The sequence below is a fragment of the Gastrolobium bilobum genome, unplaced genomic scaffold, assembly GCF_033153095.1.
Source record: "Gastrolobium bilobum isolate Gb01-03AN ecotype WA unplaced genomic scaffold, APGP_CSIRO_Gbil_v1 utg2182, whole genome shotgun sequence".
Taxonomy (NCBI): domain Eukaryota; kingdom Viridiplantae; phylum Streptophyta; class Magnoliopsida; order Fabales; family Fabaceae; genus Gastrolobium; species Gastrolobium bilobum.
Window position 1 is genome coordinate 50421 of NW_026899651.1, and position 20300 is coordinate 70720.

Here is a 20300-nt window from a genome sequence, read left to right on the forward strand (position 1 = left end):
GAGGTGATGTCATCTGGCTTGTAGCTTTATTTTTGGCGGTTTCGTGACAGGATAGAAGCAGACATAAGATTGTTGGATAGAAGTTAGAGAGATAGAAGTTAGAGAGAAGAACTAAGCATTTGAAAAAGAAAGAACTTGGAAGAAGGTTTTTTTAGGAAGATGACCTTATGATTAGTATCTCTTTCAAGACTGCCTTGATCAGATGCACCTGCTGTATGTAATATGCATCACCTCTCTCTTTCTTTCGATTCTCCCCGGGAATGCAAAGAAGAAGAAATTTGGTTCGCTTTAAAATACTTTGTTTAGATTAAAACTGAAAAGATAAGTACTTGACTTTGATTAGATTGCCATAAACTGAGGATAAAATTATGTATGCTCTATGACAAGGACAATTTAAGCAATTTTTTATCTCTTAGATCCACAAGTTTATGATCATGAGGGTAAGACTTCTGACTCTGAGTCTTTAATATATTATCCATCTCATATTCCATTAGAGATGGAGAATACAAAGGTGCAACAGGCAGGAACCTATCCCAATTAGCCCTCTTTTAAGTTCTCTTCAATCACTCTATTCATCTCACGTGATAAAGTATTTATGACATGCCAAATCAAATCAAATTATGCATGCAGATATTAAGATTAGAAAGAAAGAAGGAGAAAGCAGAGATATAATTATTTTTGGTTGAATATCTACATGATACTTTATTCTATATATACATATAAGAGGCACTTGACCTGAAGTGGGGGGGACATACATTTATGGATGCAGGCCAAAGGACTTATGGTGCTGTTGAGGATTGAAACTGATGAGATACTAAAAGCCCCAAGGAAAAGGCTACTACAGCTGTTATAACAATTCCTTTGTTTTTCCTCAAAACCTCAAGTGCACTTCTTAACATGGCACTTCTTAACATGGTTCCTTGCGCATTTTCATTTCTTTTTTCTTCCTGCTCTGTATGGTTGTCATGTAGACTGGGATCTCTCCCCTCATTTTCAGTATTGGGTTCATGGCTATCATTTTCTTTTGCTCTTACAGCACTACCATTCTCAGCTTTCTCAGTCTCACTTTCTTTGTTCTCTTTTGCATTTCTCTTGGGGACAGTCACGTAAAGGATTCCACCATCAAATTTTCCTTCTATCTTATCCATATCTGAATCCACTGGTACCGGAAATGTCAGCTGAAAATGAACACGCTTCCGCTCATTTGCTTGCCTTTCTCCTGTTACAATTATACGGCCATTGCTATCAACCTGAAGCTTCACCTCTTCCTTACTGAATTCTGAAGAAACAGGATGAAAAAAAAGTTTCATGAGTTATTCTTGTTTTCATGACATCAATCCTTGCTAAGAACTGTACAAGAAGTCCATGTGAATGTTATACTAACTAAATGATTCTTGGGTAAATAAATGGCACACAAACACCTTAAACGCAGACAGATTTTTTCAGCTAGATGATTCTCAGAGGAATCAAAGAAGCAAGCCAAAATATATATAACTAAGCATTGATCTCTCTACGGGGTTTATTCTTCTCAGTTTATTTGCATATTCTTATTCTTCTCTGTTCAGAAAGTCAATTATGTGTTTAATGCAATACCAGGAAGATCAACTAGAAGATAATGGCCAGCAGAATCCTCTGTCCATCCAGAATTAGGTACGATCTCTTCAACAACCGGAGTTTGCGCGCTTGTTCTTACTCCAACCCTTGCAGTAACTCTAGGACTGGTGGCCATTGAGGATGAACTAACAACTGATATGAACCTCAATATTGCAAGAAATTGGTATAGAAGAAATGTTAAATGTGCTATAATTTGCACAATTTGTATGCAACCTACGGAAGCTTTATATTTGCTTCTATAATAGGACAACGTTAGATTAGATGAGCTATATAATTGCGTGCTCCGGTTTCCATGTTTCCCTGATGGTCAAGTTCTATGGCATGGCTTGCTTTCCTTGCTTGAACATTCTTATTCCAAACTTGAGCTGCAGGAACGTGAAAGTTTATGTGGTGGCGACCTGTGTAGTTTTGTAACGTGTGCAAAAGCAGACTATTCCTTTCTTTGCTTATTTCCATGCCAGGCACCCCCTCTTTCGGCGGAGTCTTTGGAACCAATATTTCATGATTTAGTATTTTTTTTTTTGGGTTATTCTTATCTTAAGGTGACCACGTAAAGTATTTTTTTTTTTTTTCTTAAAAATAAAAAACATTTCTTCATTTTTAAATATCCTCCCTATATAATCATCTGTTGATTATACCTAAACGAAATATTTTTTATAAAAGATACACATTGTTAGCTTTAGTTTGGAGATTTATATAGTTTGCTCTACTTAGTACACTATAAGGATTAATAAGTATTTAATTAAATAATGAAAAGAGATTCTTATGTGCTTATATAGCAGCAAGCTAAGTTCGTGACGATTTAACCCTTAACTTGTTCATTTGCTTTTACATATCCTACAAGTGCAAATTACTAATAGATATTGGAAATACATCCTTGTATTTTAATTAATATGACTATGTCATTGTGGAGGAATCTTAACCATATAAAAATGAATTAATGGTGATGATTTTGTAATTATCCATTTTTATATTTTTTTCTCTCTTTTCCTTTATCACTATTAATCTAGTTTTTTAATATGACATAATCATGTTAATTAATACATGAGAGGATCCGTCCCGATAGATATTATGTATTGATTTGTGTCAATTGGTAGTGCAAACTACTAATTGTTATATAAAAAATATGTTAAATTCAATTTCATAGATACAAATAATTGCCCGAGCCCGACATATTCAAGCAAACAGACAAAACAAGCCGTCCAAATGAAAGGCTCTGCTCTCTTTCCTCAATGCTTCATTTTTGTATTTTCCCTTCATTTAGAGTTATAGTTAATGCATATATCTTCCCCATCTTTAAAGGATTTGAACTTTTTAATTCCTACCGTATCTAAGAGTATAGTTGTTAAAATTTCGATTTATCATTACGATTTTATGTTTTTATGATTTTTTTTTTTATCAAAATGATTTTACCAATATTTCAAACATTTTTATATTTTTATTATTTTTTATGATTTTTTTACCTTACAAATTTATGTTTTACGATTTTTTAATTCTTTCTCAATTTTACTTAAAATCTCGATTTTAACCATGTTGTACAAAGGCTTGCAATATCCCGAGAATATATAGTAGCATATGGAGCGGAATCTACGCATCCGCTTCTGTTGGTAATTGGTATTGTTCCATATGTATATTTATTTACACACAGAGAGAGATATAACGCTAAGAAAATCTAATAATACCGCGTACATAGGGACTAGCACAAAGTCAGTGAAGAAAACTTAAAAATGCTAAATATATAATTAATAAAAGAAAAGCAAGGCACTAAGAACTTCAGGAGAAAAAAAAAAAAAAAATGATGGAATGGAATGGAAGCTAATAAGCTTAGATTGCTCTTCTTTTGTGTATTTTATTATCTTGCTGTATCCCCTACCCTCAAGGCTAACATAGCTCACTTTGACCAAGTCTGGCAGAAGCGATCTCAGGAAGCCAAAAAAGCTGCACTCCAAGCTTTCATGCCAAACCCTGAGAAAGAAACTGTTGATTTCAATAACCACGTCAACAAGTATGTCTGTTTTCTACACCATCATATAAAAAAAAAAAAAAATTGCTCATGATTGAGTTCAAGCTCAAGCTTTCATTTGCTTGTTAGAATATAATGCAACAACATTGATGATGTAATCTGAAAGATACTAATAAATTTTATAATGGCACAAGAAGGGGTTTATCCACCAAATACAGTGGTGCATGCATGGCCACAAAAATCCCATTGACAGTTGCTGGAGATGTGATCCAAATTGGGAAAAGAACCGCAAGAAGCTAGCAGATTGTGTTATTGGTTTTGGTCACGGCACGGCACCACTGGAGGCAAAGATGGTCAAATTTATGTTGTGACTGATCCATCTGAACCCCAAAACCAGGGACTTTTGAGACATGCAGCCATTCAAAACGAGTCACTATGGATCATTTTTGCTCGTGATATGATCATCAAACTGAGTGCAGAGCTTCTACTAACTGATAATAAGACAATAGATGCACGTGGTGCCTCCGTTCATATTAGCAATGGTGCCCAAATTACGTTGCAGTTTGTGAAAAACATTATCATTCATGGGCTGCATATCCATGATATTAAAAAAGGTGGTGGTGGCCTAATCAGGGACTCGGTGAATCACTATGGATAGATATCGCACGCTGAGTGATGGTGATGGAATTTCATTGTATGGAGCTACTAATGTTTGGATAGATCATATTTCTTTGTCAAATTGCGATGATGGCCTCATTGATGCCATCGAGGGATCTACAGCCATTACCATCTCCAACTGCCATATGACACACCATAATGATGTAATTAACATCACTTCTACTTCCTACCTTTGAAGAATTATTTTGGTTATATGAATTTATTTTGTCATGCAGGTTATGTTACTGGTGCGAGTGATGGCTCCTCAGGGGATAAAGTCATGCAAATAACTCTTGCTTTCAACCATTTTGGACAAGGACTGGTGCAGAGGATGCCAAGGTGCAGATGGGGTTTCTTTCATGTTGTCAACAATGACTACACTCATTGGCTTATGTATGCCATTGGTGGTAGCCAAAATCCCACCATCATCAGCCAGGGCAACCGATTTATTGCTCCTTCGAACCCAAGTGCAAAAGAGGTATGAAGGCAAAAGTTAAGTTAATCTTTCTTCTATGACTTTATCCCACTGAATTCTCAATGCCTTTCACTAATGGTCAAAATAATATATTCTAACAAGTTATTGTGCCTGCTAATTCTTCAAATTGTGAATGACAAAAATATGACACTATTGTGCTTCATAATTTAGGTGACAAAGAGGGATAATGCATCAGAAAGTGTGTGGAGAACATGGGATTGGAGATCAGAGGGTGACTTACTGATGAATGGAGCCTTCTTTACTGAGTCTGGGAAAAAGGTCACAAATTTTCCCAAGACAGACATCACTGCAAAGCCTGGGACATATGCAGCAAGTCTCACTCGCTTTGCAGATGCTCTAAAATGTGTAGTAAACAAACCATGCTGACAACAAAATATAGCTACTTAACACTGGAACAGAGGCTGACCGAGGTTATGTCTGATTAAGCCAGACATCAGACCCGAAGCCTTTAGTCTCGTACTTCTGTGGTATTTCTCTCACTTTCTTTCCCCTTTTTTTTTGTTCCCTTTTCTTTTCCCCTTGATCATAATTTGAGAAATCAAGGGACAAAAGAATAGTGAGGACCTGAGATGTAAATATAAAGTAAAAGGGCAAGCAACTACTCAGAAAGCATGGGTACAGATCAATTCCACCGTAGATTCGTATTTATAAAATCATCATCACGCAGGAGTGCTCGATTTCCAAGGAATGTTCCACTTTATGTAGGGATAGCAACATGAGTGTATTTTCATTTCAGATGTCTGTTTATCAGAAAAATATTTTCAATATCTATAAATACAAAATAACATATCGATATAAGTGGGAAGAAAGAAAACCCTCACTTAGACGCGGACTTCACCTTATCATATCAGGTATATACATTTCATATCAATCTTCGAATAAAATTTTACATCATTCACAAAAAACTGAGGCTGGGAACATCATGTTCATTTTACAGCGAACCAAACAATTCAACTTTCTTCTTTTACATAAACTAGTCCAATACATGAAGGAATGAATTCAATCTATCCGTATGAATCACATTAAGTAAACCAAAATTCTGAATCACTCCTCCTCCACATCAAGCCCACCAATCCGTTGTCGTCTCCTGTCAAAAACAGCTTTGAAAGATTCACGTTCGGCCCGGATTCGTTCTTCAAATATGCTGTGCTTCTTTGGCTCCACATTATTACGGGTTGGACTCTCCTCTTCAGGTAATGGATTTGACTTCTGTACATAAATACAATACAAATAGTTTAATAAAGGTATCTTCCCCATGAAAAAGTGAACTAGATTTTTCATCCTTGTAGAAAAACAAAAGAAGATTTCAACTTGGTCAAAAATTAGTAAATAGAATGCTAAACACACTACAGATATCTTCCGCAAAAAATGGAAAAGAAAAGAAGCACAACCTTAAAACCAAACATCTCGCTCACATATGTGATTAGCATAATTAACTCAAAAAAAAAAGGACAACTAAATAATAGTAAATCTTGGTCCTGAATTTAAGAAACGTGAAATCAAAGTATCAAACAACTAACCAGGTTGTATCCAGCACCAGGTCCAATCACTAAAGACAAAGCATTTACCTTCCTTGCAGCGCCTATTGAAAACCCTGTCTTGCCAACCTGAAAAGATAATTGCAAAGAAAGGGGGACGGGGGTGCTGAGATTAAGAAAATGCCTATAATGAAAGCCAAAAAAGCAGGTTGTACCGCTGTTTTTGTTGTAGCCCTGTTCAATAAACAACAAACCTATAATTGTAATACACTTTTTTTTTTTGGGTGAGGTAATTGCAATACACTTAACTACAACGGTTTAACTCATTTCCCTTTTTCTATATTTCAGTATCCCTTTTCTTATATTTCAGTACCCTCACGGCCTCAAGCAAGCAAGAGGAAAAAAACAAAAACAGAAAAAAAAAAGTACATAAAGTATGGAAAAAATGCACCTAGAAATATATATTTGTTAGAATTAAAAAAAAAAAGAGAGAGAGAGAGACCAATGAGCTGACAGCTCAGATCACATGGCACTGACCACCGTCTTTACCATTGTGTACTTGATGTCATGGGTTCAATCCCTACACCATCCCCTTTCCCTTTCCCTTCCCCCTTTACAAGACCTTCTATGTAACCCAAAAAGAATTTAAACGAGAATTCAACTTTTGCTACCAAGAATGAAACAGGCTTCAAATAATACTTCCTAAGCTATCAGGCAGTGGCAACAAACACATATCATACCTGATCACCCCAATGTACAGTTTTTCGTTCCTTGCCATATTGATGAATTAACCCAGACAGAGCATTAATATTGCCCTTCATACCTTCAGTTTTTTCAATGTCATCTTCACCAAAATCTTCTGACCATTTGCTTTTACCCAATTCTCTGACTTCCGTTGGATGTTCCCCTTCAGCATCCCATCTCTTCCCATCCTTTAAGGAACCTAAATTTCAAAGGGCTCCGAAAACTTTGATCAAATTATAATCCAGGGATGATAGTGCATAGCATGAAAAGTACCAAGCAACATTGAATTTCTACAAAAAGTTGAAAATGAATGCATTTTCATTGACAACATAGAAATCGAGATATTGAATACAATTAAAGGGAGGGAAGGGTTGATACTTTATTACAACATAATTTAACACATTACTAAGGGCATAACTTGAAACTGAGCTAACTCAAAACAAGAAGGTAAAGCTCTTACAATATAAAAAATATATGCAACACTAGTAGGAGTATGGTGAATATGCATTCGAAGAAGTGAAACACTCCATAAATCCCATATAAAAAACCACTCCAAGGACAACAAGTGACAAAAGCACAAGGAATTAAAGCTAAATAGATTACTTCATTCAAAAAGGGAAAAAAATAAAAAAAAAGGTCTTAATTTCCTTAATTATCATGTCAATAGTCAGTATAAATTGTACGTTACTCCCTAAAGTATAATGACTTTGTCATGTTCTAGAGACAAAGATAAAGGGATGAAAAAGGATTAACATGAGTAAGGGGAGGGGAGGGGAGAATAATAAGATATCAAGATATACTCCCACATTATCCTGATTACTTATTTTTCTAACTTAAACCAGGTTAAGCGCCTCGTTTATAACCTTATGCCAGCCCGATCTCACCCCAATATTATAAAGAAAAATAAGATACCCAATTACATATCGGTTGGGCATCACTGATCAGATGCACCCAAAAAAATGACTTTAGCAGCATATAAAAAATACAGCCATACAAACAATAATGGGTTAAAGCACACTACTTGCATCATCCCTGACAGGAGGGTCAACAACTTTCTCATCTTCGCTTCCTTGCACTGCAGGTAAAGCATCGCTAACATCATCTTCCATATCCATGTCTACCTGGAATATATGTCATATGAAACCAGTCATAACAGGGACACCACCTCAAGAATTCGTATATTAAACAGACTGAATTTCTCATTTTAAAATATTCCAGCATCTCCAGTGATAAAATCAAATAAACAGCCAAACGGTATTTGACCAGAACATATCCCATATCTAACATGATAGCAAGTCGCCAACCATATGTTATACTACAAATTAAAACAATTCTAGTCATTACTATAGCCAGATGATCAAATAAAAAATCACAAATAAACCCAGTGACACCTAAACAATTGGTTTTCCTTTTGTTTTCCTATTACAAAATTATCGGCCCACACATCAGGACAGAGAAACTTAAGATAGATGAACCAATAATCAATATCCCGAAAACCAGACAGATTATTGAACTTTATCAAGAGGAGTATTAAAAGAAATAAATAAATTATCTCCAGCAATATTATATGGTTTTGTAATTCAAATGGCAACTACACATATCATTCAATTCAAAACTACAGAAAAAACATACATGTTTGACAAAACATATATGACAGAGGACCCAAAATTCTATAAGATGTATATTAACTTACCAATATTTTTGGATGATAAATAATAATAAACGGACAACCTGGTGCTATAAATCTCTCGCTAAGAGTTAAAGGAAGGCTCAAACCCATTGTGCGGGTCAATAGTAAGCTGTCTTACCTTGTATCGACAGGAGGCCGATTACAAGATTTGAACCTATGACCTCCAGGTCACATGGCAACAATAAGGCTCCCCTTCTGAATGGTAAATAGTAATAACATACATCAACATCAACAACACCTTTATCCCAAATTAATTGTGGTCGGTGAAAAAACCACTCCCGGTTAAACCCGACTAGCGAGTGTGGGGTGGAGGCAATCCTTGTACACAGCCTTACCCTTGCATAATTGCAAAGAGGCTGTTTCCTGGACTCGAATCCATGACCTTTCAATCATGAAAGAAAGGCTTTATCACTGCTTCGGTTCGCCCCCCTTAACATAAAAAATAAAATAAAATAAAAATAAACCCGAATTTTTTGAACATATTTTTAAGTAACCATGAATACATGTGACATTCATTTTATACCTTGAACCATGTTAAGTTGTTATATAATAGTATATAATAGTAACAAAAATATTTTATTAGTTACTATATAATCCATGGTCACTAGAATGCTAGGAAATAAAATAATTGTTTACAACCATTACACAGAGAAGCATGCTTGCTGAATGCCCAGCAAGGGTCATCCACATGCAAGGTGCTGAGTTCAACATAACACTTTTCTATCACAAAATTGACCCGACACAACCCAACCACAAAATCTAGCTCTGGTTGATCAGTTCATCCAAAAACCAGCCAGGATGCATGGTCAAACACAGATTTTGATCAAAATAATTTATGAAGGTCAACTAGGGAGGCACCTGGACCAGTTAATGGTTCAACCGACCAGTCCAGATTTTCAAAACACTTCTAGTAACTATTCAGAGTCATGCATCCGCCAGATAGTGCAGCTATATTATTCTCCTTCTACTACGGAGAGGTTTCTTCTTGACAAGTCCATTGGGAAATCTAAAAATCTCTTCCAAGTCTAATATTTAGTTCAGACAGCATCATTCAATAGAATAAACTAAAAAGACATGTTGCATCTACATAATCCTCACACAGCTCTTTAACCTTGTATGCGTGTTGGGTAGACTTAGCTGAAAAGCAGAAGCTCATTTATTTTTAAGTTATTCAGTGGGTATTTTGCTTTAGAATTTTATTTTACTTTTTGAAAATATCGGTAACATTGGGTGTGTCCTTACATTTTGAAACAATTTATCTTGAAACAATTTAAAGTCTTTGGCAAGAACAAAGAAATCAAATTTTGGTGTCTGCGAGAAGTGTAAGCACTTCTCTATTGTATTTGGTTAGAGGATAATGCCCATATCCTCAATGGCATCTTTAAAGGATTGTGTTTATAGCTTCTGTTTGTTGTTCTGATCGAGGCAGCTTAGAGGGGGGTTGCTAATTCTGATTTACCGGGAGGTTGGACCACTTTCTTGAATTTTGCAGACACTTTAGCTCTATGTTTTCTCTCAATTTGTTTTGCAGGATATATTATCCTCCCTTAGTTGGGCCTCTCCCCTTTTCTCCCTATAAAATTTCATCTTTAGCCCCCACTCCAAAAACAAAAGACCATGTTAAAGCTGGTCCCTAACACTCAAAAGGCATATAAAATCTCAAAAGATAAATATATGCAAAAGCTTCCATCACCTCCTTAATTCTGCTTTCCTTCAGATCATCTCCATGAAATAATGACTGTCAATTCAGTAAAAGATACACAATTAAGTTACAAGAAGCCATTAAATCCATACAAGTTATTCTATTTTGGCCTAATAATGCCAGCACTTTCACCCAAACAATACCAAATTTATAGCAAACCTTCACATCAAGCTTCAGATACAATGATGGAGCTTCTTCCCATTGCCCAGCCATCTTTTCTATGTCTTCTTGTGTAAATCCATGGACATTCCTTGCCGCACAACCCTGAATAAAGAAAAATATGAAACCCACATAACAGTAAAAGAACATTTGCTCAGATAAGGAGTATCATTCAGCATCAAAACAAGCAAAAACTAAAAATCCAATATCCAAAGAACTAATCCCATATTCTGAAAGGGCAACAGAAAAGAAAGATGGAAAAGTTCTAACATAATCATGCATTAGAAAATTTTAGATTGCCAATTAAGAAAGTTATATTTACTTTTGTAAGGAACTATAATATTATCAGCTGGCTGTGAAGCTAAAAGAAAAACAAAATGATAATACTGAATGTTGCTTGGTCAAAGAACCAATTAACGCACCACAGGGTCCTTGTAAGTAGCTTCTAAAATGTAAACTTCGTACCCCGATCTCTGAAAGGAAGAGGAATATCCATGAGTAAAGGAAACATATTGGACAAACAGATCTCATGTACCTGTTCTTTAATTCATAGATTTATTAGGGCATGAAATAAGTATTAATCAGTATAACAGTAGAGGCCACAAGTATTTGTGCATGCATTTCAAATGAAATCAACATAAGAAGGCTGGAACTTCAGCAGGATACAGCTCATTTCACATAAAGCAAATGGTACAGGAAGTAGCAATGACCTCCCCACTTAAAGTTAACACTTTGATATCCATTATCGTTAACAGACTTGTGTATAACATGGGATATACAAAGTTTCATGTTAAACAAGACAAACAACCACGAAGCATAAGAAAATATAGAGGATATTCAATGGTTCAGCTTAGTTATTTCCAATTATTAATACTAAATGTTAAATTACCTCTTAACCTCTAAACTTTGTTTTCTACTTTTCCATATAAAATATGATAAGAAACCATGTATGAATAGTTTTACAAAACTAGGTAAAAAGAAGGGACGTGAAACATATGTCTGCACCTATTTCTGAGGGCAAATGGAGAGAGTATTACAAAGATATTGAGTCGTCTTGAGCACACATGGCAGAGGTTGCGAGGAAAAAAGAATTAAGGGTATACCTTTGCAGTTGCCCAAAATTGAGCAAAATCAGCTACCCGCAGATTGCGGTCATCCACTAAGACGAGGCACAAATACCACCAAGAAAAGAGTCAATTGCCGAACAAAACTGCATCTGTAGTTAGTGAACAAATAGGCAGTGCATGGGCACTGCATCACCACTTAATCTAAAACGAAACTACATCATTGAACCCCTATTATTCTATAACAAGACAGCATAGAGCCCTCAACCACTATCTCTGACTTCTATGCTTAAGCTACTATAATTTACCTAAGAAAACAATTTTTCTTTTGGTTTCCTGAATAAACAATGATTTAGTTAATTTCACGCAAAACATCTACCAGAGGAGATTAAGTCTCTGAACCAGTACTTCTGCAATTATATCAAGAACAAATCAACAGACATTATCACATAATGAGTATGGAACTCAAGACGAAATGCAAGATTCTCCATCCAGGGCAAAACTATGACCTCAAATTATGCTAAAACCCTGGAAATCATCTGTTTTAAGAATATTTTAACATATTTTTTGTGATGCATACCGATAATGAATGTGAAAACTCCCTCCTCAACCGTTTTTTTGAATGCTTTCAACATGCTTGACCGATAAGCCTGCCATAGCGGGGACATAAAAAAGAAAAGCATAAGCAGATCTAGTAATTAAGTGCATATCAAGTTAACCGGCATTAACAAAGAACTTGAAGCAAACGTATTGCATACATGAGTAGAACATAGAGCATACAACATTGGAATTTTCCAATATTTCTCATGCACAAACATATTTATGGATGACAAATATCCAAAATAAAGGAAAGAAAGAAATTCCTAGCAACCAGGCTACCATGGCCAAATTCCCAGTTTACAACCATATAACATGTAAGCCAGCTCCCAAACACTCTGCGTCACAAAAATTAGCTTCCACTGTCCAACTCCCCTACGTCCCCAGTCACAAAAATTCGAAACGCATTTAAAAAAATTGTGGACACAGAAAAACCTCAAACCCATATAGTACATGTTAACATGAAGTCTTCCCTCGCTCAAATCTTTCAACGAAAAAAAGGTCCTAAGATAAACAATAAACTTGCCACATTCAATCCTATAATGCTCTCCCTCTCTCTCTTTCTCCAGCCATTTCCATAACTCATTTTTAAGCAGAAAAATTGCATGGAAACACAAATCTAGTACTGCAATTCTAAACAAATGACAGTAGACATTTGGATCTAGATGAAATAACACATGGAAAAATGAAATAGCCTAGTATATGTAACAGTTACCTCCTCCATTTCAGGTTCATAACAATACTCCATGACCTTTTTCATTACAGGCTTCTTGTTTCGGCCTGAACTTGAAGATTTTGATGCATCGTTATCCTCAACCTTCTCAAGAGGAAATACAATTATTGACACAGCATCCACCAGAACTTACGGATTTAATCAAAACCACATATAGGACAGAATAAGAATGCTTAGTCAAAAATAAAAAGCAAGAGCATGAACCTTTTCAACCTCAGTCATAAAATAATCATCCATAGAATGAATTCGTGGAGCATCGCCACCATTTTCAACCTCAAGATTACGCAACATCTTTGCTAAGTAACTCTTACCACTACCTGAAAAGGACACAAACATACAACAAAGTTTTCAGTAGAAAGAAATCATCAAACCACACGCAAAATGGGCAAGAAATTGCTGTTGCTAGCGCAAACAAAAGAATCATAAAAGTCTTCTCATAATCGAAGACCAAGAAAACACAAAAGCAGGTGTTTCTTCAAGATGAGCAACACAAATACTTTGGAAATCACTGACATCTTTCACCTTACACAAAATCCAAAACTTGTAATTGCATGCATACCATTGATGAATTTGTTTCCAAAGTCCACACTAATCCTAATCACTTTATATAAACAAACAAATGGCCTATGTCCTAGTAAACAAGCTTCAAACAGAGTCAACTTGCATAAAAATAACAATTCATTAACAAAACAGATTTTCAAGAACTCTAAACCAGCAATGGCAAATAATAAACAATTAAAGAAACACCAACAGAAAGCACACCTGGAAGACCTCGAAAGATGACCACAAAATGATCAGGACGGGAAGCTCGATGTGGGTGCCGAAATAAGTGGGAAGCATCAATAAATTTAGGTTTCTCAGCAGAAAATTGGTTTAGTGAAAAAGGTTGGCCATCTCCCAAGTACTGCTTCAAATGTTCCTGCTCAAAATTCACAAGAAAATATAAAAATGCAGAGAAAAGTGCAATGACTCAAAATTACAAATCTAACAAGCATACCTCTGGAGGAAAGCCAGCGGAAAATTCTGGAAGGGGTTTACTGTGAAAATATTGCTGGGGTACAGGGTGAGCTTCAGGAGTCACGGCAGAGGAACTCATGGGAACAGGAAAAAGAGAATGTGATTTCTTGGGTGGAGAAAAGTAAGTATTTAACTGTGAAGAAGATTGATTGATGGGTGGATCCATGGGAAGAGGGGGTGGCGGCGAAGAAGGAAGAGGAGGCTGGCCCCTGAAGAACATTGAAGCCTCCATTTGACCCATACTCTCAGAAAAACTGTTGCTGCCACTGGTAGGGTAAGGGTAGGGATAATGAACCACTCTTCCATTCAACTTATGTTGGGTCTGATTTCCTTCCTCATGCGCATTTGCAAAGGGACCAAAATCATGGGGTTGTTGTATCTGCTCGTAAGGTACATTCATCTCCCTATGAGGAGTGTGAGCATGATAAACGTCAGGAACACGCTGCAATGGGTCTAAACTACTGGTTCCATAACCATGGTAAGGGTACGAAGAAGTTTTGAGTTGACCATTCTGAAAGGCATCGTGTCCTGAATCTGAACGAAACCCGTTTTGATTGGGCCGCACGGGTCCAACATAACTGTGATGAAGGTCTTGAGGTTGAGGTGGGTTAGCAAGGGCAACGCCGTGATCCCGAATCAACTTCAATCTACGCTCGTCGTCGGAGAAATTGATAGGAGGAGGGTTTAGGTCATCGTCGATTCTGGGTCTCTTGAAGTTTCTGTCGCCGTCGGCGAGGTAACTGCCGTTAGGTTGTTGCTGATAGGGTTGCCAATTAGGAAAAGGGAAAGGGCGCGTGTGAAAGGAGTGATCCCCTTGGAATGGTTGGGGGTAATAGGTGGTGGGTGGAGGAGGAGGACAAAAGGGCAAGTGTGAGATTGAGCAAGTAGGGCACACTGGTCTTGGACTAGGACGCCATTGACGATCCATTACGGAGATTCACCGATTGATTTTCTTGGAACCCTAGCTCTTCTCTATGTGATTTTCAACTACGACGACCACCAGAACCAGACCGGAATAACAGTGAACCAGATAATGAATATTATGGTGGAGTTTTAACGGTCCAAGCTCTACGGTTGATTATCATTTATGAATGTGGTTTCACATAATGATCCCAATAATTCGACCAAAATCGATATAAAAATAGGTTTTACATTTATCATTTCATATCACATAAGAAAGTTTTCTACACACATAATATTTTGTGGGACTTATATTTTTTGAAGCAAAAACAAATTACGGCACGTAAAACGAATCTCTATAACATTGCACAATTACTCTTACTCAAATATAACTCTGGGTTGAGACCTGACAATAATGCCCACCTTCAATGGATTTGAGGATCGGTTTTCCTTTTTCCAATCCAAATATCATAAATATTTAAGGATAGATTGTATTTATAAATTATTTTTTATATAAATTTTTACAAATTATAATATATACTATGCGTACGTATATATTATAATTTGTAAATGTTTGTAAACAAAAAGAGTAAATTTTTTATTTTATTTTTTTGATAACAGAGTAAATATTTTTTTGGATCCTTCACCAAAAATACGATCCTTTTTTAGTCCTTTATAAAAAAAAGTACTATCGAGGTTCGTATGAAATTCAAAGTGGACTCATTTAGTTGAAATTGTGGTCCCTCATAAATTCAAAAATACCTACATTAGTCCCTCAAAAGGACTAAAATGGGTCCATTTTAAATTTCTTAGGTACCTCGAGATTAATTTATTTTTGTGAGGGACTAAAGTGGAAATCATATTTTTTGTTAGAGACCCAAAAAGGTATTTACTCAGATAAAAGTTTTGTAAATGTAACTCTGCTCATATATTTAATATAAAAATATTATTTTGATTAGATTTTTTAAAATCTTCATATAAAATGACTATATTTTAATAAATTTTGTTTAAAAAATAAAATAAAAAAAGTCAGCAGAATCAAATTATTTTATCCACTCGACTTGATTAAATTTAATTAGTTTACTTTTTTAATTTTGTCTTAACCCAGCCTAACATGTAATCAGCCCTTAAAAACTAATAACGCATTAGTAAAAAATGGGTCAAAGCCCGCCAACAAAATCAATTGTTATATTGAAAAGGAGAAAAATGTGTATTATTTTAAAAAATATAAAATTGTGTCATTTTAAGTGAGAAAATGAGATAGATAAAGGATGAGAAAGTGTGGACAGAAAAATATAAAGGTGTGGGTCTCATCTCTTTATGAGAGTGAAAGAATATAAGTTGTGTTATTTAAAAAGACAAACACTTTTTCCATTGAAAAATGCTAATAACACACGCTTTTCAGCATATTCTTTATGGGTAATATTTCTCTTATGTTGTATAAGAGAAGTATTATCTTATGCTCAAACAATAATTAGGAGAGAAAAAAAAGTTGAAGGTGAGAGAAAAAAAATCTTGTAGAACCCATTTGAAAAATGTGAGTGTAGGAGATAATAATATTTTTTTTTTTTTTTTGATAACAATAATATTTTTATGTAACATAAGAAAAGTAATTCTCATTCTTTATTATTATTTGAATGTCATGTGGGTATCAATAAATAGAGAACTGGTCAAAAATCCAAATGATTTAGTGGTCAGTGGCGGAGCCACATACCTTTCGGGTGTGGCCTCGTCTCGGGCTAAATTTTAACAAATTATACTTATTATGTATAGTTATATAATTAATTATAATTTAGTCCGGATTAAAATTATAATTTGGCCCGGACTAAAATTTATAATTTGGCCCTATCTAAACCTTAAAATATTTTTGGTAAGAGATTTGGGTAAGTTATATTAGATTATGTGTTCAATTTCTATTTGTATAAAAAAAATTATAATTCTTCTTAGTACTGCCTGCTTATATGTATTTAATATAATTTAAATGGGGAGGGTTATATTTAAAAAAAAAATTGTTTACAAACTACACTATGTACTCCCAAAAAAGTTACACTATGTTTTCCGGAAGTATATAGTATAATTTGCAAAAAAAATTTAAAAAAATTTGTAAACAGATCATTTCCCCATTTAAATATATTATGATAAGCATACCAAATATATATATATATATATTATATTATGATATGAACTAATTAAAACTAAAAATAAATAAATACACGTATAAATTTTTGGCCCGAGCTCAAATTTGAGCCTGGCTCCGCCACTGTTAGTGGTACTCATGAAATTCACCGAATGAGTGTCTTGTGTTGTTAACTTGTTATCATGGGGGCTCTTTCAAATTTTCGCTAGTTTAATTCAAAAATTTGAGATGGAAATTCATTTTTATTTATGCTAGTTATAATTTGAGATATTGAAGTGGTGATTACAATCTTCAAAGCACGGACACGCTCCTTGAAGAAAAATTTGTGTGTCGGACACAGACACATTCTGACACGCGTCCGACACGCGGTCAATTTTTTCGGACACGCGGTCAACGTTCGGACATGTTTTTTTTTTTAAATCTTAAATTTATTTTGTTAACTAAATATAAAAGAAATAATTTATAAATTAATTTTTTTCTGTTATGAAATTTAACATGAAAAATTAACAAAGTGCGGAAATTTATTTATATTTATATTTATGTTATGAAATTTAAATATTTGATTGGTTATATGACTTATTATGGACTCTTATATGTATTAAATATAAATTATATTATATATATCGCAAATTTTATTTAATATTAAAACGTGTCCCAACGTGTCGAAATATGACATTTTTTAGAATTAACGTATCAGCGTGTCGTGTCGTATCGTGTCTCGTGTCCGTGCATCATAGATTACAATAATACTCTATTGTTTGCTTGGTTTTTATATCAATTGCTTATGTATACTCATAGACTAGTTGTGCAACCTACAATTTTTATTTATTTATTTATAAGTGAACAGATTTTTTATATTTGTTTAGGTTGTTCTACTTTGCCTTCTTATCACGGTATTGTAGTTGATTGGAACTAGATCAAACTCAACTCAAAGTACTTGAAAAACTTTACTATAATTCATCTAATAAAATAATGGGTTATATATTTTTCCTGCTAAAGGGAGAAAATTGTATCTTATATGGACATAAAACACAAGTGGGCCCCACATGTTTTTTTCTCTATCCTCTTTATATATAGACCTCACTTATGTTTTGTGTTTATTATATAAGACAATTCTTCTCCTATAACACGAGAAATATAACCCTAAAATAATTCATCAGAGAACATTAAGCTTTTTGATATTTTATCTGCACCAATAATATGAGTTGCAAATACCATTATAAGTTTATCGAAATGAGACAAAGGCTCATCAAGATATATTGTCCAAAAATAAGAAGGGTTCAAATTTTCTTCTTTCAATGGAGAAGAAATTTTATGCAACAAACGATTTTTACTATGGAGTTCCGGGGTACACAGTGAAAATATGAAAATCATTTTTTTTTCTCTCTCTCTCCATGTTAACAGACAACTTCTGAGGAGAGAGAAATTTTTTGCAGCTTTAATATTTTTACTATGTAACCTCGGAGGTACATAGTGAAAATCGGTTGCTGCATAAATTTTTTTACTCCATTGAAAGGAGAACTACATTTGTCAAAAAAGAAATGCGTTATCCCACAGAATTCCTTTTGTAGCTAAAAATTGGTTATCATCTCATCCCACCAATGATTAAATGACATGGTCAGATTTCCATCTAAGTCCATGTAACTCACCATAGGTATCCCGAAATCAGAAATCAGTTGTACAAATCACGCAAATGAACCAATCAGAAGACATCAACAAACCGTTGTACAAAGGTGATCAATTTAACCTACAGGAAGGTCATGACGCACATTACAAATATAGAGACAAAGAACTATGTGTATTCATCTTCCTAATGCAAACATTCAGCATTACAAATATAGAGACAAAGAACTATGTGTATTCATCTTCCTAATGCAAACATTCAGCATTGGAATGTCTTGCAATTACTCATCCCATATGGTTCCAAACTTCCAGTTAATGTGTCCAACTTATGCCATATCATCTCCAACCCGAAATATCATCTTATTTAAAGTCCCAAAGTTCCTAATACTTACAAGCTACCGTATCAACCTTGAATCAGGTTCACACCAAATTATTATTCATTGGGTCAAAATATTGTTTCATAGGTCAAAATGCTACTTATTCGGGAATCACTATTCTCAGGAATATGCTGAAAAAGTAAATTTCCCGAGAATATTACCAACAAGCTGTTTGGTAGGTCAAAATTTTCATGAGAATGTTGGGTCAATTTTCCTGATAATATAATTGGTTGATTGTAAAATATTGCTGGCCATGTATATCATTTTACAAAACTACTCTTAAAGGAATGGAACAACACAGTACTTCCACCTTTAAGAAATGTTTCCAGAACCTCAATGTCTTGTATCCTTACCAACAATGTCCCAAGAAAACAAAAATCACAGAGCTAAACATTTCTCATTTCCATACACATTTATTCAGTCTAAACAAACATCGTGGAGCTAAACAAAAATCACAGAGACAAACAAAATCACAGAGCAAAACAAAAATCAAGTGAGTTGTTATGGACCAGAGGAAGGCCCATAATCGCAGCTAGCCCAGACCGCGCGAGACCACAGGTAAGCACTATAAATAGGAACTAAAGACCACAGGTATGACTGATCTCTCTTACCCTATTTTTATGCAATCACAACAGTGCACACACACACCCCTTAGGCTGAGGCCGTCAAATAGTGTGCCGTGATTTGTTGTCCCCAAGGTACCTAATTCATAGGTATCTAGAGAGAAGCACTCTAATCCAAGACCGATCCTTCAATCTCAATTGGACACATCTGCCTCAGGCAGAACATTGGCGCCGTCTGTGGGGAAGATTTCCCCGTAACAAAATGTTCTAGAAAGCCGTTTAAGGAGATGGTGAGGGCTACGAGGAGTGGTTTTCATCAACCCTCAACGTCAAATCCTGGAAGCCTCCAGGTTCCGCCTCCCATTAGGGAAGATCCAGAAGAACAGGATCATCAGATACCACAGATCCCGAATCCAGATGTTGTGCATGTTAGTGATGTGCACTCAGATTCGGCATCAACTCCGGCGGTCAATCCAGATACACCATACGTGCAAGGGTTGCAACCCATCGAATAGCCAAATGTGGTAACCCTCGATCCACGGGTAACGGAGTTGGTCGTTGCAGCAGTTCTTCGAAGGATGGAGGAGATGGAACAACGAAATGAGCTTCAGCGGCGTGCAGATGCAAGACAGATCAGGGAACTAGAAGCTCGGCTATGGCGGGTTACCAACCCAGACCCCGCACGAGCCATCACGCAGGTCATGACAGATCTAAGGATTGCAAATCCACAGCAGAACAACCAGGAAAAACTTTGTCATCCAACAAGAACCAACGTTGGCCGACCTA

At 35.3% G+C, this 20300-nt stretch overlaps 2 protein-coding genes and 1 pseudogene across 2 annotated transcripts; 1 reads left to right on the top strand and 2 right to left on the bottom strand.

The window, feature by feature from the left end:
• Window positions 1–644: 644 nt before the first annotated feature.
• LOC133292293 (22.0 kDa heat shock protein-like) lies at window positions 645–1840 on the bottom strand. Its single transcript, XM_061490694.1, has 2 exons — window positions 1594–1840; window positions 645–1279 (listed from the first exon to the last, which is right to left on the bottom strand). The coding sequence occupies exons 1-2, from the start codon at window positions 1727–1729 to the stop codon at window positions 780–782; spliced, it is 636 nt and encodes a 211-aa protein (XP_061346678.1). The 5' UTR covers window positions 1730–1840; the 3' UTR covers window positions 645–779.
• Window positions 1841–3422: 1582 nt separating this feature from the next.
• LOC133292207 (pectate lyase-like) lies at window positions 3423–5096 on the top strand (annotated as a pseudogene).
• Window positions 5097–5560: 464 nt separating this feature from the next.
• On the bottom strand, window positions 5561–14991 carry LOC133292228 (uncharacterized). Its single transcript, XM_061490619.1, has 13 exons — window positions 13895–14991; window positions 13660–13816; window positions 13102–13214; window positions 12880–12981; window positions 12148–12217; window positions 11607–11662; window positions 10926–10976; window positions 10504–10608; window positions 10336–10380; window positions 7974–8073; window positions 6949–7151; window positions 6251–6337; window positions 5561–5939 (listed from the first exon to the last, which is right to left on the bottom strand). Exons 1-13 carry the CDS (start codon window positions 14840–14842, stop codon window positions 5775–5777), a joined length of 2202 nt encoding a protein of 733 aa, XP_061346603.1. The 5' UTR covers window positions 14843–14991; the 3' UTR covers window positions 5561–5774.
• Between the last annotated feature and the right edge of the window lie 5309 nt (window positions 14992–20300).